Source organism: Mustela nivalis, assembly GCF_964662115.1.
Source record: "Mustela nivalis genome assembly, chromosome: 2".
In the NCBI taxonomy this organism is placed as follows: domain Eukaryota; kingdom Metazoa; phylum Chordata; class Mammalia; order Carnivora; family Mustelidae; genus Mustela; species Mustela nivalis.
In genome coordinates this window covers 104,846,165-104,869,201 of record NC_139021.1, presented here as the reverse complement: position 1 = coordinate 104,869,201, position 23,037 = coordinate 104,846,165, and the positions used below count along the sequence as shown (strand labels likewise).

The following is a 23,037-nucleotide window of genomic DNA, read 5'->3' as shown; positions in this document are numbered from 1 at the left end:
CAGTTAAATGAAAGGCCATAGAAATCCTGGACAAATTGGGCTTTTCACATACATTGCTTTACCTGAGTCACCACAGCAGCCCCGATAAAGTAAAACCAAAAAGGTGGTCGTTATTCTTATTTTGTGGATTTAGAAGTTGTGGCTCACAGAGGGTAAAGAACTTGTCTGACGTTTGGGAGCTTCCTGACATGAAATCCCATGCTCTTTCATTCCATTTTTCTGCCTCCAATAAAAATGGTTAGCCAGCATGAATCAGGAACAAGTAACTAGGGGCAGTAGATTTTTAAAATTTAGAAAGAAACATAGAGTGAAATTGTTTGGTAGGTCATCGCCAGAATTTCATAAAATTACAACCAGAAGAGATACTGAGGTGATTGAATCTATTTTCCTGGTCTGGATTCAACTGGAAGGATAAGACATATTTGCCAGTGAAGTGAGAAAGTTTTATTTTCTGGAGAAGGGCATTGTTACAGATGTTTCAGTCTCTTAAGGGGAAAAAAGTCATCTAAACAAATCATTTTGTGATTAAGGGTCCCAACGAGAATGGAAGGGATCATTCTGTTGTGTGGTCAAGACTTGTTCTAGGTTAATTGCAGAATGGCGTTCATGTGAGGAAAGCTAAGAATGCCTTTCCTTTGCTCATAGTGGGAATTCCAGGTACCAGAAGATTTAAAATTGATCCTTAAAAAAGTATGGTTCTGCAAGAAGAATGGTAACTAAATTTTTCTGCGAGGCCTTGAGAGTTATTAAATCCTATTATAAAATCTAGTCTGTTGTAGATTGGGAATATCATCATGGATATGAATGGCCTGGTATCGTTACAAATACACTTTTTAAAAATTTTATTTATTTATTTATTTATTTATTTATTTATTAGAGAGAGCATAAACGGGAAGCAGCAGGCGGAGGGAGAGGGAGAAGTAGGCTCCTCGCTGATCAAGGAGTCTGTTACTGGGCTCGATCCTAGGACACAGCAATCATGACCTGAGTGGAAGGCAGTTGCTTACTCGACTGAGCCACCGAGGTGCCCCATAAATAGACTTCTTAAATGCAGCTGTTGAAATCACATGCACTGTCATGCCTGTAGCTTCATCATTATTGTTCCTATGGATTACCGCTAGATTATAAGATGCTGCAGGGCAAGCAGCTTATAATTATGCCTCTTTTTTCACTACTGAAGCCCTACTGCCTAGAACGTTATCTCCCACATAGGAAGTGCTCAATAAATATTTGTTAGAGGAAAGATTCCTTGCCCTGTGTATTAGGTAGGCATCTAGATGGGAGAACGAGGTTCCCATGAGAGGTCTGTGGAGTGGAAATGGCTATAAGTACAACAAAGTGTGCCAGGGTGTCCCATTTATGGGGGTGCATTTACTAGCCAGACATGTGGAGAGCATGTTGTGTTCATGGATGAAGAGGGGAAACAGACCAGGTTTTTTTTCACATGTGGCTATTTCTAGTGGAGCCAGTGACCATAGATCAGATCCTCTGGTGTATAATTTTAACGGAATGTCCAAGTTGTATTTGTAACGTAGGTGCCTGGTGGTGAGCTGCTTTGGTTGTAGCGTGAATGCCTGACATTGAGCTTTTGGTTGCCAAGATCCCCATTTCAGGGGACACCCGTCTCAATTAAACATGGTGCTGCTACTCGCTGAACTGGATACCTGATGGCCCTCACCCATGAGTTATGCTCTTGGGGAGCTCTGGATGAGCCCAACAACTGCCTGGCCCCATTTTTCCCTTTCCATACCCTGGTTCCCATTCTTATGTTTTAAATTTGGCAATAAAGAGTGAAACTGTGAAACCCTAGGTGCCCCATCCCTATACCCCCAGAAAGGCAGAACCCTATGTCTGTGCTCACTCCCCTGCCCATATGCCCCCCGCCCCTTGAAGTGTGGCCCTGGGCATGCCTGTACCCTCCAGGACTTGTGAGTAACACACTGTTTTCTCCCTGATGTTCCCTATGGTTGTAGCTGAGATGCCATGAGGGCTGGTGCCCCCACACCTTGGGCTTCACCCAGGAAAACGTTTGTGGGAGCTTGCCACCAGGATACCGGTGAGCGCCGCAGGCAGTCCTTGCCCACAGCATCGCCCCACGAAACACAATTCAGAACCTCTGTTAGCCTCTAAAAATGCTGTCCTTCCTGGCCTACTTTCCTCCTGACAGCTTGCTCTGTGAGGAGTGGAGAAATTCAGTAGCTTGAGTCAGGTCATAAGGTTTTTGGGTTTTTTTGCTTTTTGTTTTTTTTAAAGATTTTATTTATTTATTTGACAGAGATCACAAGTAGGCAGAGAGGGGGAAACAAGCTCCCCATGAGCAGAGAGCCCGATGTGGGGCTCGATCCCAGGACCCTGTGTTCGACCCGAGCCTAGGGCAGAGGCCTAACCCACTGAGACACCCAGATCACATGTTTTTTAAATTGGCAGGAATAGGATTGGAATTGAGGGATGTCCTGCCTGGAGTCCAGGAGTGGGATATTGAGCTAGGAGAAGAGGCATAGGGAGAGGGTGAAGAGCTAGAAGAAACACCTTCTAAACTGTATATTATGGAAATTTTCAAATCTACACCAAATTGGAAAAAACTATGAACTGAGAAATTTTTTTGCTAACTGTAAAGACAGTACATGTTTATTGTTTAAATAAAAAAGATAATATAGAAAACCGTAAAGGAGAAAATCAAAATCAGGAGATATGAATCCAAACTAACTATTAATCACATATTTTAATTTATATTTTAAACTAGTTTTTATACTGGGATTTTAAAAATTAAATTTTAATTGTATTCATACTGTTGTATGATTTGCATTTTTATCTGTATATAGGAGCATTAAATATTCTCAAACATGGTTTAATAACTACATGATATAACCTACATATATTACTTAACTAATTTACTTATTCCTAGGCATTAATGTTGTTTCCAATTTTTCTTGCTCTTTTTTGAAAAATTTAATTTGCTCTCATAAGACAAAACCCATAGATTGAGAATAAATTCACTTTTTTTTTTTTTAAAGACTTTATTTATTTGACAGAGAGAGAAATCACAAGTAGGCAGAGCAGCAGGCAGCGAGAGGAGAAGCAGGCTCCCTGCTCAGCAGGAAGCCCAGTGCAGGGCTCCATCCCAGGACCCTGAGATCATGACCTGAGCCGAAGGCAGAAGCTTAACCCACTGAGCCATCCAGGCGCCCCGAGAATAAATTCATTTTTGACCACTATTCCAAATTTCTATTTTTTTCTCCTAAGATAACAACTTACTTATATATGTCTTTCCACATCAATTTGCTACGCATTTATGTATGTATGAATTATGTATATGCGAAAACGTGTACTGTTGTGTACATGTATGCTTTAAAACTAATGTGTCCTGTTTTACATATCAGTCAGTTTTGCTTTCTACTCAAGCCTATTTTTGGAGATCTTTCCATGTCAATATCAGTCGCTATACACAGTGTTTTTAGCCTTCACAAAGCATGTTATCAAATGGATACATTCTAGCTTATTTGTTTTTTTTCCAACTGGTGGATATTTAGGATGTTTGTGACTTACTACAACTGAGAAATTCACTTCCCAGCTCTTTGTCAAGAGTGTGTATCAGTTAGGGAGGGGGTGGGTTTGTTCACTGTTGGGAAAAATCAAGGGAGTTGAGAGATTCCAGAGTGTTCCTCAGATTGAAGCTGAGGAAGTGTTGTCCCTGAAGAGTGAAATGGGGAAGGTGGGTTTCAAACCAGGAGGACAGGAAGGCACCGAGAGCCTCCAGGTTCTAGAAGGAATGCCCATCTGGCTCAGAGGGACCTGCAGAGAGGGACTGAAACAATCATGGGCAGAACTGGGCTCTCAGAGATACAGCCATCGCCGGTGGGAATCAAACTGTGCTGAGGCTGGAGATCACCCTCCTGGGCCAGAACTTGTGTCATCACACAGCCACCCTGTGGGGTTGCGTTCTGGTACTTTCCGTGAGGAAACTAAAACTTGGGGTTTAAGGAACTTCATTCCATTCACCCAGCTTAGCATGTGAACTGTGTCCAAATCGAGCTCTGTGTTTGTTTACACCTCTGTCAAATCCTTGTATCTTTTTGTGTCTCTGGGCTCCAGGGCAGTGCCTGTGCTTAGTGGGTAGTCACATGGTGTTTGGGGTGGTGGTGACGAGCAGAAGTGTTTATTGCGGGGGGACAGGGCCTCTGAAACCCCGAGCACTGACGTTGCTATCTCTTATTGCAGGATTACTTGCTGGCTGGGGCAGATATCATTGAAACAAACACTTTCAGCAGCACTAGCATTGCCCAAGCTGACTATGGCCTCGAACACTTGGTAAGAATGCCATTGTTCCTCGTAACTAAGATCTTCCTGAATGCTTTCTGCCTTGACAGTTGCTAGTGAGAAAACCAGCCAAAGCTGCAGAGTACAGCTGATGCCTCGGTCTGTCGCTTGTGGTCAGACTGGGAAGACGCTTTGAATCTTTTCTGCTTCTGAACACAGCAGACTATTCATTTCCTAACTGGTGTCTTTTATGGGCCAGTAATCAAGTAAAAATGATACTTATTATGCAGTGGTTGCTGATAAAGGCACAGTGATTGGCTGTGTGGGCACCCTTTTTCTGCCCTGCATGGCAGATTTGGTTCTTTTTTTAAATCATGGCAAAACACATGTAACGTAAAATTGACCATCTTAGCCATTTTTATGTACGGTTCAGTGGGATTAGATACATTCATCTTACTGGGCAACCATTGCCACCGTCCATCTCCAGAACTCTTGTCATCTTGTAGAAGTGAAGGTCTGTACCCATTACATTCAGTAGTAACTCCCCGTTCTTCCCTAACCTCTCTGGACCCCGAAAACCACCATTGTACTTTCTCTATGAATTTGTCTCCTCTAGGTACTCCATGTAAGTGGAATCATACAGTTTTTGTCCTTTTATGACTCTTAGCTTAATGTTTTCAAGGTTCACTCATGTCGTAGCAAGTGTCAGAATTTTCTTTCTAAGGTTGAATAATGTTCCCCTGTATGTACGTATATGTGTGTATATATATGTGTATGTATATATATATGTATATGTACACATATATACATATATATATTACATTTTGTTTATCCATTCATTCATTCATTAGGGACACTTGGGTTGATTCTACCTTTTTGTTATTGCGAACAGTACTGCTGTGAACATGCATGTACAGCTAATCTGTTTGTATCCCTGCTCTCATTTCCTTTGATTACATGCTCAGAAGTGGAATTGCTGATTATATACTCAGAAGTGGTGATTTTGTTTCATTTTCTGAGAAACCGCCATACTGTTTTCCACAGTGGCCGCACCATTTTATATTCCCACCAACAGTGTGCAAGCATCCCAAGTTTTCTACGGCTTTCTCGACACTTGGTGTCTTCTGTTTATGGGGGGTTTTGTTTTGTTTTGTTGATAGTAGCTACCCTAATGGGTGTGTGGTGAAGGATCTGGTTTCTTTTTAATCAAGATGATGCTCCTTTTTCAGATTTTGTAAAATGTGGAATGATGGGGGTACATAGTAGATGCTGCCGTACCCACGTCTGTGTGGGATTTTTCCAGACGCGTGCCTCTGTTTTCATGTAGCACTGATTGCTCTCCTGCTGTTGGGGCTTTGTGAGATCTTGTGTCTTGTGTCTATCAAGAGTAAATCATTAGTTTTGTGTGACTTAGGGCAGGAGTTGACAAACTTTTTCTATAAAGGGCCGGGTAAGTAAATATTTTAGGCTCTGTGGGCCATAAACAGCAACTGCTTGATTCTGTTATTATAGTACAAGAGCAGCAGTAAACAGTATGTAAATGTATGATGTTGATTATATCCCAGTAAAACTTGATTTATAAAACTGGCCCAGGCTAGATTTGCCCTAGGGCGTATAGAGTTTGCCAACCCCTATTTTAGAATACTCTGGTTTCTTAATTACTAAATAATGAAGACCACAGCACATAAGATCTGAGAAGGGCTCATGAAGGCCACAAATCTGGGACCTTCTAACCTGGTCTGGGAAAGATTTTGGAAGGCCCATGAACCTCTTTATATTGTAGCATTACTTTGTGTGTTCGTGCATACTTTTTATTTCCTACTGGGGGGGTTCATGGCCCTTTACCAAGTTCTAAAGAGGTTAGTAATCTGCAAAAAGCTCAGAGGCCCTGAGTACAACACCCCTACAGCAAAGGGAGTCAGAGCTCGGAGAAGCTGCTAAGGGAATGGCCCAGGCAGGCACTGAGAGAGCTGGGCCTCGAATCCTGGGCTCCTATCTCTGAAACCTGCGCTTCTTCTGTTCTTATGCTTTCTCAAATTTGCAGAGCATTTAACTGCATCAGCTTATTCTTTGATGTCCCAGATGGCCAAGAGATCACCCTTTGTTATTGGTTAGCTCATGGCTATGAGAGGAAGCTCAGAGCAGTTCTCAAGGACTCTTAGCTCTCCTGCTGCCTTCATGGCTGGGCCAGCTGAGAGGCCTTCTCAGACCTCCTGTTAATTCTGTCTACATTTCCTTACTGAGTAAAACTGGCTTTTATAAGGTCACGAGTCCCTGGTTTATGGGACGGAGGGGAATAAGCCCCTGCTAATGTTTGCATTCATGTGTAGGCCTACCAGATGAACAGATGCTCCGCGGGGGTGGCCAGAAAGGCAGCCGAGGAGGTGTCCCTCCAGACAGGTAAGGAATGTCTGCAAGGATGACTCCTTTGGGATTCACAGGTGTCACGTGCTGTCTTTATTGTGCTTTTCCCTTCTGTGACAAGTGGCCCCCAGCAGCACTGCAGACACTGTTTTGTACTTGTGGGTAGGTGACTTCTTTGCAGTTTCATAATCAAGCCCTCCAGAGCCTCTATGATTTGATTCTATCCCTGTGGGCCTTGGGCTCAGGGTTTACTCTGTGTTTAGTGCGGGCTCTAGCTTCACTTTGTAGCTCTAGCTACTTTGTATATTTATGGTTTTAGCTTCTTTGGGTATTTACAGCCAAGCTGATCATTCTCCTTTTGGAAGCACATTACTAGGTAGTTTACGTGTTCTGGTTATTTTGATAAACATTAAGATATTTGATCTTACCCAATAAAGCTAGCCTCATCCTTGTGATTGGCTTATGCAGGTGAACAGTATAATCCACATCCTATCCCTAATGTCCTTGAAGGCTCTGTGCAGCCCGCCCAGGACTGTGGCATGCGATTCAGGCTTGCTGGGATGTGAAAAGTGGCCTCTTGAAATAACTAACCCCCTGGCTGGCTGCCATAGCGTGACTTCGGTGCCAGCAGGTGGGGAGGCTCTGAGGGAGGGAAGGGAATAGAAGAAATATGTGGAGCCCCTTAAGATTTGGAAATGTAAAATTATTGCCAGCGGGAGAAAATATAAAGGGGAATTGCTAGGAAATGAGATACAGCATATTAATGAAGACTGAAGCGGTTTGTGGGACTCTGCTTCTGGGAGATAGTCTTTAAATCCATGGATATGCAGAGACCATTACCCCAACAGAGTCACAGGTCAGAGAATATGAAACCAGCGAAAGCAGGGAAAGAGAAGGACATTTTTCTTACACGCATATTATTGTTCAGCTCTGGGAAAGGTAACCTGTTCGAAGGCTGGGTTATTAACTCATTGGTAGTCTTCTCCTGTTAAACTGTAAATCGTGACCCAGGTTACTGAGTAGTTACCGTCATCAGTGTACCCCCAGCTTTGGTTATGCTGTGTGGATGAACCCAACCTTGGAGGCTCTTTTGGAAGCACCTGGACTCCAGCCCAGAGGAAAGGTTATTAAAGAATTATTCAAAGAGTGCTTACAGTAAGATTTGATCTGTTTCATACTTGAATTTTAGGCTTTATAATTGCTAATACTGATTTAATAGTCCCTCCCGCCCCCCCCAGGGAAGGGCCTGCAGCATGATACTGGGGAACATTTCAAGTTGAATGCTACCGTGAGGAGCTTTTCTAGAATCTGTGTTGAGTTCAGGTTCTTGGAGATACCTTAAGAGGAAGGGGAGGTAATTGATCCAAACATGACTGTGGGGATAGAAAAGGGTTAGTTACTGAAACGCTTTGAAGCCAGATAGGTGAGAATTTGGAGTCTTTCGGATCAGCTTGACAATCACCTGTACACATCCCTCTATTTCAGAATTTTCCCAGTGGGGTTGGGGATAGCTCCCATCCTCAGATACTCATTTGTAGTCAAATCTGTGCATTGTCTCACCGAGTGTGATCAAGATTATGAAGAGCTTCTTGTTGGTCTAGGAGAGGTCAAGTTTGTTGTCAAACGAATTAAGAAAATAACTTGAACTTTTGTATTTTAGAGTTGTGGATAAAGAATTAGAGACTTGTGTTCTAGGGGAAAATCTTTTAGCCTGTTGAGTCACAACAAAAAGGTCAAGCTGTTCAGAGATTTTTACACTTGTTTTTCTTTTCCCAAAGGAATTAAGAGATTTGTGGCAGGAGCTCTGGGTCCAACTAATAAGACACTGTCGGTGTCCCCGTCTGTGGAGAGACCAGATTACAGAAACATTAGTAAGTATTGTAAATAGTCTTTGAGCCCCTCTAAGTATGTCTGTGTTTCAATGATCTTAAAATCTGTACAATGGGATAACAGGCACTTCCTCAGGGTTATTGTGGCTTAATGGACATAAAGGGCTTGTAACAGTGCCTGAAATGTAGTAAACATCTAAATAAAAAGTCAGATCTTGTTATTATTACTACTATTCTTATTTCAAATGTACATGGTACTGTGATCATGCTTCTTTATCAGCTGAGAAAATAAAACTAATCAAGAGAAAGCTTTAAACTGAGAAGTTGAGCAAATATGGACACCAGGCCTTGGTCTATTATAGAGCAGCCCACTAGGTCCCCGTTTTATGTCAGAAAGTGCTCCAAACTATATAAATGTACTGGCATTGTTGACGTTATAAACTAGCGTACATAAACATACTCACATTGAGATTTTATGAAAAACCTAAGCATCTAAGTCAATTTCTTAAGCATGGAGACAATGAAATACAAAAAGAATTAAACTTAGCTGAGTATTACTGATACTTTGTATAGTGAAGAATATTGTGTAGGTGGCAAGTTCAGGCAAGTATGGTTTGTAGGTTTTTGGTTATAGAACTTTCCATGTGGTGATGTCATAGTTCTTCACCAGAGGTTGCTCATACTGGGCTTATGCTTGGTCGAGGCTTGACTGGGAGGGGATAAGTTTTCCTTTTTCTTGTGCTTTATACAGCAAGCGTGAAGGTAGTATTGGGTTTTTCTGTTGAATATCCAAGCTTTTTTCTTTTTTCATTGGGAGGTAAATGGCGAGAGGGCTGACCTCTCAAATGGAAATGGACAACTCAAGATGTTTCTAGTAAAAATTGTACCCTGGAATGATTGAACACTTTAGATTCAGACTGAAATTGCCCTATAAGGCAGGTTTTCTCTCTAGCAGGAGTGAAGTCCACAGGACTGAAGCCCTTTATCACTGCAAGTGTGAGAGGATGTGACTAGACCCACCGTGTTTCTAAGTCCGGGTGACATGGTTCTCTCCTTGTTTCTCACAATCATCCCTTAACTGACTGATTAAGACCATCCCTGGGAAGAATGATCTACTTTAAAGGTGTTGACAGTAAGGTATGGGGCTCATGAAACCACGCACCTTCCTGCCTCCTCACTTACTTCTTGCCTCGTACAGGGCAAATGGAGGTTGTGTGGCAAGTGTTCAGGAGTGTTCAGTCTACAGGTTTAATTAACATTGCTGCCCCATTTCTTTATTTGGTTTTTCACAAAAGGTGATATCCTTAAATCAAGCATTAGAAACCAGCAATAGTTGACAGGTGCTAGGCCTGAAGACAGCATGTCCTGGCCATTGAGAGGATTTTGGTGACTGACGCCTTGGATGTGCTTTATTTTTTACAGCATTTGATGAGCTCGTTGAAGCATACAGAGAGCAGGCCAAAGGGCTTCTGGATGGTGGAGTTGATGTCTTACTCATTGAGACTATTTTTGATACTGCCAATGCCAAGGTGAGTTGAGGGAGATGAGAGGGACAGCCAGGGTGGGGGCTGTGAGGATCCCCAGTGGGGCAAGAAGACAGACCATCGCAGCCATTGTCAAAGTTACATGAAAGTCTTCTGTTCCATTCTGGTTTTGAGCATTTCTAGTTAAGGCCAGTGGGATGAGAAAAAACTCAAAAGATTATCTTTTTAGCTTTCAAAAACACTTTTTTTTAAAATTATGAAAGTAAATACACATATAGCTGTTAGGTACACGTATGCAGATATAGTAAATACATATAGATGGTTCTAAATTTAGAAGGTACATAAATGTAGGGAGTGAAAAGTAAATATCGTTTCTTCTCCTATTCCCTGGGCGTCCAGGTCTTTCCTGGGACACCTGTTACAGTGTGGGGGGTTCCTGAGAGAGATGCTACACAGGTATAAAAAAGTGCAACATAGCATTGTTTTGATTATTGAGGGACAGGTTGTCCCCATGATGCGTCTGTAATTTATTTTGGAGTAAGGAATGTGGTAGAGTTCTAACTAGGTACTCTTTTGCTCTAAGGTTTACCTAGTTGTCTTAACATTATCTATTAAATATCCTGCCATTTCCCAGTGACAGGAATTGTATACCACCCTAAATTCGGAAGTGCGTCTGGGTAGAATTTATTCCAGTCATCTGTCTGATGTCACACTCCCATCCTGCTATTTTCTGTAGCGTTATGATTCAAATACATCCTGAATAACTGGTAGGCTTTCATGAGCCTCTCCCCGCCACACTGTTTTTCCCCCAGAATTTACCTGGCTATTCTTCCTCATTTATTTTTCCGTCAGATCTTTGGGATCAACTGGGCTAGTTCTAAAAATAAAATAAAATAAAATTCTCATATTGTTGAGTTAGTAACTTTCAATGCAAAAGAACCCCCCCCATCCCCAAGAAGGTATACATTAAGGACAAGTTGCATTCCGACTACAGCAAATTATGAAAATGTGCACATCTTGGAATCAGGAAATACAGTGATCAAAAGAAGGAGATGTTCCCTAGAACCTAATGCAGCTTGGGCGTGCGCTGAGTTACTTGGCATTAGTGCCTGCACAGTTCACTCTGAGCTCACTGCGTGCCCTTCATTTCTGTACCCCACTGTATCTACGAGGATGGGGACGGCGCAGGCATTCGTATTTATCTCTTTTTAGTTTTGACTGGGAGAAGGAAGAAAGAGCAGAGCTCTTGAGCTCTTCTTTGGAGGAAATACTAGTTCATAGGTAAACTCTGAGGCAGCATCTGTTTCGTTTCCATAGGTACCATGTGCGACTTGAGATGGGGTGTTGAGATCGGGGATTGTACCTTATAGGGAGGATGTGCTTCCTCCCCAGGGAGTGCGACGTTGCTCTCATCTAGAGAGGCTTTGGAAAAGGGAACATTCTGGGGACACAGTCTCTCAGGAACAAAGATGTTCTTTTAATCCCTGACAGGCAGCCTTGTTCGCACTCCAGACACTTTTTGAAGAGGAGTATCCCCCTCGACCTATCTTTGTAAGTTCTCAAATTTGCATGATGATTTTTGTCTTTTATTAATACTGTCATTTTGAGGGTAGGGTTTTTATTTTCCTGGCATAGGAGAACTATCTTTAGTATCTTTAAGGAACCACCCACTTCGGCTTCCTCTGTTCACCTTCCTCCTACCGGTGGCAGTCTCAGCTCAGGAGATGGGAAGAAGGTGAATCCAGAAGGCAGGCCACTGGAATTGAAGCCTGGCTGAGTTGGTCTCCCAAAGTCAAAGGCTTCGGGACTCCCTCTGAGAGGGGCCCTGGGAGAGGTGGGCTTGCATGCTGACCCAAGTTTCCAGATCGGATGGCACCAGCCTACAAGTAGGCAGACCCCTGGGAGAGTCCCAAGATTGCTTGGTGAGAAAAGACTAGAATCAAATCAGGGGGTCTTAGATGAACCAGGGATCATAACTAGGACAGCCTGAGGTCTCTGGGAAAGCCTTCTGTGGTGGGACTGGATGTGTCAATTCCAAAGCTGTGTTGGTCATTCTTCTGCCTCAGTGACTTCCCCTGTTTTTTATGTGATGGCTTCATGACTCATCCCCGCAATCCCCTTGCCCCTGTCCTTTCTGACCATGATGAAAAGTGCTTCCTGTGTGAGAGCTCCACACTCCCCTTCCTCATAAAGGAACAGTGCACTCATTTTATTTCATTCTCGTGAACCGTGTTCTTAATTTGAGCCTCCTTTGACCGAGTTCACTTTGTTAATTCAGATTTCAGGGACAATTATTGATAAAAGTGGGCGAACTCTTTCTGGACAGACGGGAGAAGCATTTGTCATCAGCGTGTCTCATGCAGACCCACTCTGGTAAGTGATCATTCTTTCCTTGACCCCAATCCTTCTAGAGCGACCTTTTCTCATGGCTCCAAAAATCACTCCTGCATATTTCTGCTGAGCCATCCGCATGGGATGTTGGATTTCTAGAAAGTACATTCTGAATTCCCTTCAGGGCATCAGAAGGTCAGTTTGAGGGGCTGGGCAAGTGCTCCTACCCCTTGGATCAGGCATGTGGTTGGCTCTTTCTCTGTAAATGTGCCTCTCATAGTTTAAGGAAGTGCTTGGCTCAGCAGCAGCTCTGCACAGACAGTGTTTCTCTTCCTAGGGCAGGGCTCTGCAAAGTGTTTTCAGTCACTGCTTATGAAACAAACAGTAGCAGTCCAGCTTGGAATAATGTAGGCATTCTAAAGCTCAGATTCTCATCTTTTAAAATTAACCTGGCTTTGGGACGCCTGGATGACTCAGTTACGCGTCTGACTCCTAGTTTTGGCTCAAGTCATGGTCTCAAGGTACTGGGATTGAGCCCTGAGTCGGGCTCCATGCTCAGCACAGAGTCTGCTTGAGATTCTCTCCCTCCCTTTCCTTCTGCCTCTCCTGCTCATGCTTACATGCTCTCTCTTTCTCTCTCACAATAAAAAAAAAAAAAAAAAAAAAGGTAAATCTTTAAAAATAAATTAACCTGGCTTTTATATTCTACTTTAAAATATCTCCCCATTTTTCTTATCAGAAATGTTTTGTGTTCCCCGCCCCCGCCCCCCCCCCCCCCGCTAAGATTTTATTTGTTTATTTATTTGCTAGAGAGAGCAAGAGTACACGCAGGCTTCCCGCTGAGCAAGGAGCCCGATGTGGGACTTGATCCCACAACTGTGGGACCATGATCTGAGCTGAAGTCAGACACTTAACTGACTGAGCCACCCAGGTGGCCCTCTTAACAAAAATGTTTTAAATTACATACCGTGAGTGAAATGGAACCTCCAAGAGTATATACTGCTTTTACAGTATATACTGTGCCTTTTCCACACATGTAGTGATCTTCCTGCCTGGAAGCTGTGCCTGCCCTCCCAACCCCCAACACACTCTTACATACATACACTCACACACTCATGCACATAGTCACACTGTGCTGGCTCCTTGTTAGCCTTTAAGAATCCTTTCCATGGTCCTTTCCAGGGAACTTTCCCTCTCTGATTCGCCCAGGTTGATGTTCTTAGAGCGCTGTGTTTATTTTATTATAGTCTTTGCTATAAAAATAATATTAGTGGCGCCTCGGTGGCTCAGTCCTTAAGCATCTGCCTTCAGCTCAGGTCATGATCCCAGAGTCCTGGGATCGAGCCCCACATCGGGCTCCCTGCTTGGCGGGAAGCCTGCTTCTTCCTCTCCCACTCCCCCTGCTTGTGTTCCATCTCTTGATGTCCTTCTCTCTTTCTTTGTCAAATAAATAAATGAAATCTTTAAAAGTAATAATTAATAGACATTTATTGAGAGTTTGCTGTTTTAAGTGCTTTGAGTGAGTTATTTCTTTTAATTCCAGCAACAACACCTTGAGGACAGGCCCTGCTGTTCGTGTCCTCATTTTAATGAGGAGGCAACAGAGATGCTCAGAGGTTGTGACTTGCCCAAGGTCAAGTTAGTCAGGGATCTAGGGTTAGGAGCCTGCTCACAGCTCCTGTGGGGCTGTACCACGTTTTATCAATTATTTGATTTTTTTTCATCTTCTGTTTCTAATTTCATGACATGCCTTATAGTTAAGTTAGTGTGGTTGTATGATTTCTTAAAAGCTGCTATTAATTTAGAGTGCATTCTTGTCCAGTTGACTGGGGCTGATAATTAAGAAGTTAACTGTATTGAACTGGACTGTGATTGACTCCTTAACAGCTTATGAGCTTTTCCAGAGCCATCTCTTCATCATCTCTGTCTCTAGTGCTTTATCGAGTCCTTGGTTTGTCAGGTGGCTGCAGTAAATGTTTAACAGGAAAACTGAAGATAGGAAAATGTAGGGGTTTCTAGTTTACTTTCAGATTTTTTTGTCTTTCCTCAGATATTTAGACCATTTCTCCTTTCATTCTACTACTCTCCTCCCACCCCCTTTACTGAGTCTTAATTTGTGATCTGATTGGAGCCCCTAGATGTGCAGATGAAACCCCTGCATCTCCCCAAATGTCTTGTGGCTCTTCAGTCCACTGACTGTTCCCAGAGGACGTCCTTAGAGGATGTTCTCCCAGCCCCTGCCTCACCTGTGGGATCCAAGGATGATTTTTGTGGAGTTTTAAAAATTGAAACTTCTGTTCTTTAAGCAAACTTGCAGTGAATTCTAACTTTTGACCCACACAGTGGTTCATTTTTTCTTTTTATTGTTATCCTATATTTTATTCTGTTCTTCAACATTCATCTGTGCCCATTCACAGAGAGATATATCTGGTCTCCTATTTGTTAGGAATCTTACAGACCAAAGGGGCAAATAGGCAGATGCAAGGCAGCCCAAGAACTCGAGAATTGTATCGGGTCCTAATTATAGTTTTCCAGGTTCAGAACTCTGAGGAGTGCCTACTGTTTTCTTTCTAGTTTAGTACTAAGAGTTGAACTCAGTATAGAGGAGTCGTGTTAACAAATATATGATAATTAAAATATGTGTCTATGCACATATATGTGTGTATATAAACAGGTAGTGTGTAGCAAAGTGAGTGTGTAAGAAACTGTTGTTTACTGATTGTGATTCTTGCAAACTGTACATATGTTCACAAAATATAGAACCTTTGTAGTAGTAGTAGTAGTATTAATTCATTGAGCTTTAATTGAAATCCTACTCTGTGCCCTGGAATATGGGCAAATGGGAAACAGTCCACACTAGGAGAAATACATAATTAAATTAAAATATAAAATATCAACTGCTCTGCAGAGGTGTGAACACAAATCTGGCCAGACAGACGGAGTAATGGTGTCCTTGTGATATTCAAGGCTGGCTTTGTCGAGAAGGTGACACTTGAACTGGTTTGTGAAGCATGAGTCAGAGTCCATTAGGCAGAGGCAGATGGATGTCTCAGAATGAGCAGCAGCAGAGGCAGGGCTGCATTTTTCTGAAACATTTTCATATATCTGATGTCACTCCCACTTGACCCTCACTGCTGACTGGGCATTGTTTTCTCATGCCGCAGGTGAGAACCCAAAGCCCACCTCACTATTGGACCAGATGAGTTAGGATTGGAACGAAGTTTAGAAAAAGTCTAGGATCCTTTCTAATGAGAATGTCATGATTTAAAAAAATTTTTAGCTTATTACCTGGTGTTGCGTGTGGATGACAGTGCAAGATTTAAAAAAAAAAAAAAAAAAAAAAAAAGAGTTAAAGCATTCTGAATGGAGACTGGTGCAACCGAACAGGTCTATTCAAGGTCTGTAACTTAGTTCTGCACAGGACCTGGGAATTTTTTTTTGTTTTTTTTTTTTTTAATGGAGGTATAACTGACTTAAACTACTATATGAGTTTCAAGTGTATAGCATAGTGGTTTGACACTTGTGTACATTGCAAAATGATTGCCACGGTAAATCTAGTTATCGCCTATCACCATACGAAGTTAACACAGTATTACTCACTGTGTTCCCCAAGCTGTATGTGACGTCCCAGGGATGTCCCAGTGTTTTGTAACTGGAAGTTCCTGCTTCTTGATTTGCACACATGTCATTTCCACCGTACACCCCTCCCCGTGGCAACTGTTGTCTGTTCTTTATGCCTGTGAGTGTGGGTTTCCTTTTTTGTTTTTTTTAAATTCTTTGTGTAAGTCGAATCATGTGATCTTTGTCTTTCTCTTTCTTATTTCACTTAGCATCATACCCTCATTGGCTGTTGTAAGTAATGCTGCAGGGAACATAGGGATACATGTATTTTTTTTTTTTTTTTCCCTTTGGGTAGATGCTGAGTAGTGGGACTGCTGGAACATATGGTATTTCTGTCTTGAATTTTTTTGGAACCTTCCTACTATTTCCTGTAGCAACTGCATCAGTTTGCATTCCTACCAACAGTGCACAAGGGCTGCCTTTTCTCCACATCCTCACCAACACTTGTTGTTTCTTGTCCTTTTGTTGCTGGCAGATCTGACAAGGTGTCAGGTGATCTCTCATCGTGGGTCTGATTTCGATTTCCCTGATGAGGAGCAGTGTTGAGCTTCTTTTCATGGGCTTGTTGGTTATCTGCGTATCTTCTTTAGAAAAATATGCATTCTGATTTCTTAATTGGATTTTCTTGTTTTTACTGGGTTGCATGAGTTCTTAATATATTTGGGATATCCACCTCTTACCAGATAGATGATTTGCATGTCATCTGTGCGCCAGGGCCCTGCTGATCTTCTCTGTACGGCTCTCGCTGAAGCAAGCCCCTGGTGCATGATTTCCAGATACCTTCTCCCATTCCGCAGACTGCGTTTTAGTTTTGCTGATTGTTTCCTTTAGTGCGCAGAAGCTTTTCAGCTTGATGTGGTCACAGTTGTTTTGCATTTTTGTTTCCTTTGTCTTTGGAATCAGATCCCCCAAAAAACATTACTAAGATGGATATCAGGGAGCTTGCCGCTTATGTTTTCTCTCGGGAGTTCTGTGGTTTCTGTTTTTACATTTAAGTCTTTAATCCATTTTGAGTTTGTTTTTGGTCTGGTGTAAGAGAGGGATCCAGTTTCACTCTTTTTGCATGTAGCTCTCCAGTTTTCCCAACACCATTTATTGAAGAGACTCTCCTTTCCCCAGTGTATATTCTTGCCTCTCTTGTTGTAAATTAATTGATTGCATATGTGTGGGTTGATTTTTGGGCTCTCTTTTCTTCTCTTGATCTGTGTGTCTGTTTTTAGGCCAATAACATACTATTTTGATGACTTAGAGCTTGGTAGTATGATCGGAAATCCAGGCATGTTATATCTCCAGGTTTCTTTTTTTCCCCTCAAGATTGTTTTGACTTTAAGTATCTTTTGTGGTTCCATATAAATTTTAGAATTATTTTTTCTAGTTCTATGAAAAGTGGATATTGGAATTTTGATACAGATTGCCCTGTAGATTGCTGTGGAATCTGTACATTGCTTTGGGTACCGTGGACATTTTCACAGTATCCTTTTATTCCATGAGCATGGATATGTTCTGTTTCTTTGTGTCATCTTCAGTTTTCTTAGTGTCTTCCAGTTTCAGTGTACAGGGTTTTCACCTCTTAGTTAAATTTATTCCTAGGTATTTTATTCTTTTTGATGCAATAGTATGGGATTGTTTTCTTAATTTTTCTTTCTGATGGTTTGCTATTAGTGTATAGAAATGCAATGGATTTTTTTTTTTTTTTTTTTTTGTATGTGACTTTTGTGTCCTGCAACTTTACTGAATTCATTTATTAGTTCTAGCAATTTTTTTTTTAGTGGAAGCCTTCAGGGTTTTCTGTATATTGTATGATACCATCTACAAATAGTGTGTTTTACTTCTTTCCAATTAGAATGCCTTTTATTTCTTTTTGCCTAGTTTCCTCAGCTAGAACTTCAGATACCATGTTGAATTAAAGTGGGGGAGTGGGCATCCTTGTCTTTCCTGGTCTTAGAAGGAAAGCTTTAGTCTTTGACCATTGAATGTGATATTAGCTGTAGGTTTGCCACATAATGGTTTTTATAATCTTGAGGTATGTTCCCTCTATACCCTCTCTGTTGAGAGTTAACATAAGTAGATGTTGAATTCTGGCAGATGCTTTTTCTACATCTTTTTGAGATGATCGTATGAGTTCCACGTTTCATTCTGCTCACACAGTGTATTACACTGGCTGACTTGCAGATGTTGGACCATCCTTGCATCCCTGGAATAAATCCCGCTTGATCATGGTGTATGATTCTTTTAGTGTTGTCGAGTTTGGTTTGCTAATATTTTGTTGAGGATTTTTGCATCTGTGTTCAGGGATATTGGCCTGTAATTTTCTTTTTTGGGGCTATCCTTGTCTGGTTTTGGTATCAGGCTAGTATTGACCTCTTAAGGAGGTTTGGAAGCGTTTCTTCCTCATCAGTATTTTGAAAGGGTTTGAGAAGGGTAGATATTAACATTTTCTTTGAATGTTTTGGTAGAATTCATGAGTGAAGGCTTCTGTCCTGGACTTTTGTTTTTGGTGAGGTTTTTGATTACTGTTTCAGTCTCCTTATTAGTAATGGATCTATTGAGATTTTCTGTTTCTTGGTGATTTAGTCTTGGAAGGTTGTAAGTTTCTGGGAATTTCTCCATTTCTTGTAGATTCAGTTTGTTGGCATACAATTATTTGTAATAGTCTCTTACGACTTTTGTATTTCTGTGGTGTCAGTTGTAACTTCTCTGCTTTCATTTCTCATTTTATTTATTTGAGCCTTCTCCTTTTTTCTTAATGAATTTAGCTGAAGGTTTGTCAGTTTCATTTATCTTTTCAAAGAACCAGCTCTTAGTTTCATTGACCTTTTCTATTTGTCTTTTTAGTCTCTATTTTCATTATTTTATTTTATTTTTTAAAAGATTTATTTGTTTTAGAGAGAGAGAGAGTGCACACAAGCAGGGGGAGGGGCAGAGGGAGAGGAAGAGAATCTCAAGCCGACTTGGACTCCCTGCTGAATGCAGAGCCTGGTGATGTGGGGCTTGATCTCAGCACTGTGAGATCCTGACTTGAGCCGAAAGCAAGAAGAGTTGGCTTCTTAACCCACTGAGCCACCCAGGTACCCTGTCTATTTCATTTATTATTACTCCGAACTTTATTATTCCCTTCCTTCTGCTATCTTTGGGCTTCATTTATTCTTACTCCAGTTCCTCTGGTGTAAAGTTAAATGTTCATTTATTTCTCTTGTTTCTTGAGGTTGACCTCTGTTACTCTGAACTTTCAAAGTGTCACTTGGGCGGTCTCCCACAGATTTTGGTGTGTCGTATTAATGTTTTCACATGTCTCTAGGTATTTTTTTTAATTTCTCTTTTGATTTCTTCTGTGACTCAGCAGTTGTTCAGTAATTGGTTTCATCTCTACATATTTGTAATTTTACTAGTTTTTTTCCCCTATAATTAATTTCTAGTTTTACTAGTTTTTTTTTCTATAATTAATTTCTAGTTTTATACTATTATGGTTAGAAAAGATGCTTGGTTTGATTTCAGTCATCTTTAATTTTTTGAGACTTCTTTTGTGGCCTAATGTGTTAAAGGGAATGCTTGTGTACACTTGAGAAGAACATGTGTTCTGCTGCTTTTGGTTGGAAAGTTCTGTATCTATCAGTTAAGTCCATTCGTCTAATGTGTCATATTAAGGCCAATGTTTCCTTATTGATTTTCTGTCTGGATGATCACCATTGACGAAAGTGGTGTGCTAAAGTCCCCTGTTGTCCTGTTGCTGTCAATTTCTCCCTTTAGGTCTGTTAATAATTGTTTTATATGTTATTTTGCTCCACATTAGGTGCATATAGATTTATTGTTGAATTTTAAGAAATTTTTATGGTTTGGTTATCATTTCTTTATCAAATACGTGTTTTGCAAATAGTTTCTCCCAATCTGTGGCTTGTCTTCCCAAGCTTTTAACAGTATGTGTTTTTCATTGAGCCGAAGTAGTTGATTTTAGTGAAGTCCAGCTCATCAGTTTTTTCTTTCATTGATCCTGCTTTCAATGTTTTATCTATAAATTCATTGCAAAACTCTTGGCCTCCTAAGTCTTCTCCTGTGTTATCTTTTTTTCTTCCAAGTTTTTCTTTAAATTCCAGTTAGTATAGTATAATATTAAATGTTTCAGGCTATGTTATCGTTTTATTTATCTTGTATCTTTAATAGTTTTGCAGCTTATATTTAGGTCTGGGATCCATTTTGAGTTAGTTTTTGTGAAAGGTGTAAGGTCTGTTGTCTTATTGAATTTTTTAAAATGTGAATGTCCATTTCTTGCAGCACTGTTTGCAGAGAAGAAGGTCCTGTGTTGGCTTGCCTTTGCTCCTTTGTCAAAGATCAGTTGACTGTATTTGTGTGTTTCTTTTTCTAGACTCTCTGCTTCATTCCATTGATCTGTTTGTCTCTTCTTACACTGATATCATTGATTACTTTAGCTTTTAGTGTCAGTCCTTCAACTTTGTTCTTTTCCTTCAATATTGGATTAGGTGCTCTGGGTTGTTTGCCTGTCCATATACACACTAGAATCTGTTTGTTGATAGCTACAAAATAACTGGCTAGAAATGTCATTGGGTATGTGTGAATGAATATATATATATGTGTGTGTATGTATATTCATACATACCCCCCCCCACACACATATTTTCATGGAATATATATTGATGAATTCATGGAATGTATATATTCCATGAATAGGAAGACTCAGTATTATTAAGCTGGCATCTTAATAATACTGAGTCTTGGGGTGCCTGGGTGGCTCAGTGGGTTAAGCCTCTGCCTTGGGCTCAGGTCATGATCCCTGGGTCCTGGGATTGAGCCCTGCTGGGCTCTCTGCTCATTGGGGAGCCTGCTTCCTCCCCTCTCTCTCTCTGCCTACTTGTGATCTCTGTCAAATAAAATCTTAAAAAATTTTTTTTTTCCTTTAAAAAAAAAAAAAACTGAGTCTTCCTATTCATGGCTATGGAATATCTATTTACCTATCTAAATTTGCTTTGATTTCTTTCTTCAGAGTTTTGTTGTTTTATAGTATTCTTCAGGTAGATCATGTACATATTTTGTTAGAATTATACCCCACTATTTCATTTGTTTTGATGCCAGTGTAAATGGTATCATGTTTTTAATTTCTAATTTCAGTAGCTAATGTTTGGGATAGAGGTAAACAATTGACTTTTGTATATTAACTTTGTCTTTTGCAACCTTGCTTTCAGTGCTTTATTAGTTCCAAGAATTTTTTGGTTGATTCTTTGGGATTTTCTATGTCTTACCTATGAACAAAGATGGTTTTATATCTTCCTTTCCAGTCTGTGTACCTTGTATTTTCCTTCTCTTCTTGAATTAGCTAGGACTTTCGGTATTATGTCCATTAGAGTTGAAAAGAGACATCCTGTGTTTTGTTCCCTGTCTTATGGGGGGAGCATCTAGTTTTACATCATTAAGTTATCATGTCAGCTCTTGGTTTTCTGGATATTCTTTTTGGATATTCTTGGATATTATTATTATTTTTTTTAAAGATTTTATTTATTTATTTGACAGACGGAGATCACACAGAAGCAGACAAAGAGAGAGGAGGAAGCAGGCTCCCTGCTGAGCAGAGAGCCTGATGCAGGGCTCAATCCCAGGACCCTGGGAACATGACCTGATCCGAAGGCAGAGGCTTTAACCCACTGAGCCACCCAGGCACCTCTGTAGATATTCTTTATCAAGTTGAGGAAGTTCTCCTCTATTCCTATTTTGCTGAGAGTTCTTAATCATAAATGGGTGTTGTGTGTATTTGTTAAATAAACTTTATTTTGGGATAATTTCAGATTTATAGAAAAGTTGCAAAAATAGTAGAGAGAATTTCCATATACTCTTCATCTAGTTTTCCCTAATGTTAGCACTTATGTAACTATGGTTCTTTTGTCAAAAATAAGAATAGTAATATTATTAACTAAATGCCAGACTTTATTCAGATTTCAAATATTTCCACAATTGCTGTTTTTTCTGCCTCAGGATCTAATATAGCATACCACATTGCACTTAGGAATCATAGTAAAAGAAAAAGATTAAAATATGAAAAACTAAAAGATCACATAGTCTAGTAGCTTCCTAGTTAATTTTCTGAATTCTTACAGGGCCCCCACTGAGAGTGGTATTGGAGGGGTTTCAGGCCCTCCACTCTGCAAACTTCTATTAGAGCAGCTCTGCTTGGATCCGTTTGATTTGAGCCCATAATAAGTTTCATTTGCAAAGTGAAACTTGGTTTTGTAGATATACCAGCTTAATTTATAAGAGGATAAATTTTAAGTCCAAGGTCACCTTGCAAGTCAGCTACAGAGCAAGGACTACTCAGTCTTGGGTCTTCTGGGCTCCCAGAGTGGCTTCCAGGTATCCTCACTGTGTCTTCTCTTCTACATCCCTGATTTTCCTTTTTCCTTCTCTTTAAGTATTACTTTCAGATCAGATGTCTGTTAGCACTGGTAGTTGGCTGACATTTCTGTTTACCAGTATACCGGTAATCGACTGTGATCTTCTTCAAGGAGAAAGGCATGGTCCTTAGCTGTAAGATCATCTGACATTGCAGACATGGACAGAAACATTCAGAGCTTCAGGGAACTTCAGTGAAATGGCTTTGACTGTATCCGAATAAAGGTGCTAAAGCTAAAGTAGATGTATTGTCTGCTCTGTTTTAAATATAGCCATTTCTTTATTGTAATGTTTGATATACATAAATACCTTGTATACAAGATGGTATTCATGATACCTTCTTATTGTTTTTACAGCATTGGATTAAACTGTGCTCTGGGTGCAGCTGAAATGAGACCTTTTATTGAAACAATTGGGAAATGTACAACAGCCTATGTCCTCTGTTATCCCAATGCAGGTGTGTATTTCTAGGGAGTTGCACGTGGGGATATCCAAATACACCGGACAGGGGTGGGGAGGGTTAAAAGAGTTTGGCTGAAAGAGTTGGCTTTGCAGGTCTTGGTACATAGTTGAAATTCTGTGGCCATTTTTTAAATGAAAAGTGCTTGCCTCTAGACTTGAAGGAACAATGTGACTCACCCTGAAAGCTGCAGGATTGGATAGAACTTTGGGGGATGAAGCCCAGTTACAGAGCCTTGCTTTGGGTGACAGTGTTGGCCCTGTGAACCGAGCCAAAGGGTTGAGTGCCAAGAAGGGGA

The 23,037-nt window shown here is 40.8% G+C and overlaps 1 protein-coding gene across 8 annotated transcripts in view; it reads left to right on the top strand.

The window, feature by feature from the left end:
- MTR (5-methyltetrahydrofolate-homocysteine methyltransferase) overlaps positions 1–23,037 on the top strand; it is a 107,135-nt gene that overhangs the window by 4,860 nt on the left and 79,238 nt on the right. For all 8 annotated transcript variants that reach the window (XM_082721313.1, XM_082721311.1, XM_082721312.1 and 5 more), the window contains 7 exons: positions 4,219–4,308; positions 6,588–6,657; positions 8,400–8,492; positions 9,873–9,979; positions 11,426–11,485; positions 12,213–12,307; positions 22,636–22,736. In XM_082721313.1, coding sequence (XP_082577439.1) covers positions 4,219–4,308; positions 6,588–6,657; positions 8,400–8,492; positions 9,873–9,979; positions 11,426–11,485; positions 12,213–12,307; positions 22,636–22,736 — 616 coding nt within the window. The remainder of the gene's footprint in view (positions 1–4,218; positions 4,309–6,587; positions 6,658–8,399; positions 8,493–9,872; positions 9,980–11,425; positions 11,486–12,212; positions 12,308–22,635; positions 22,737–23,037) is intronic.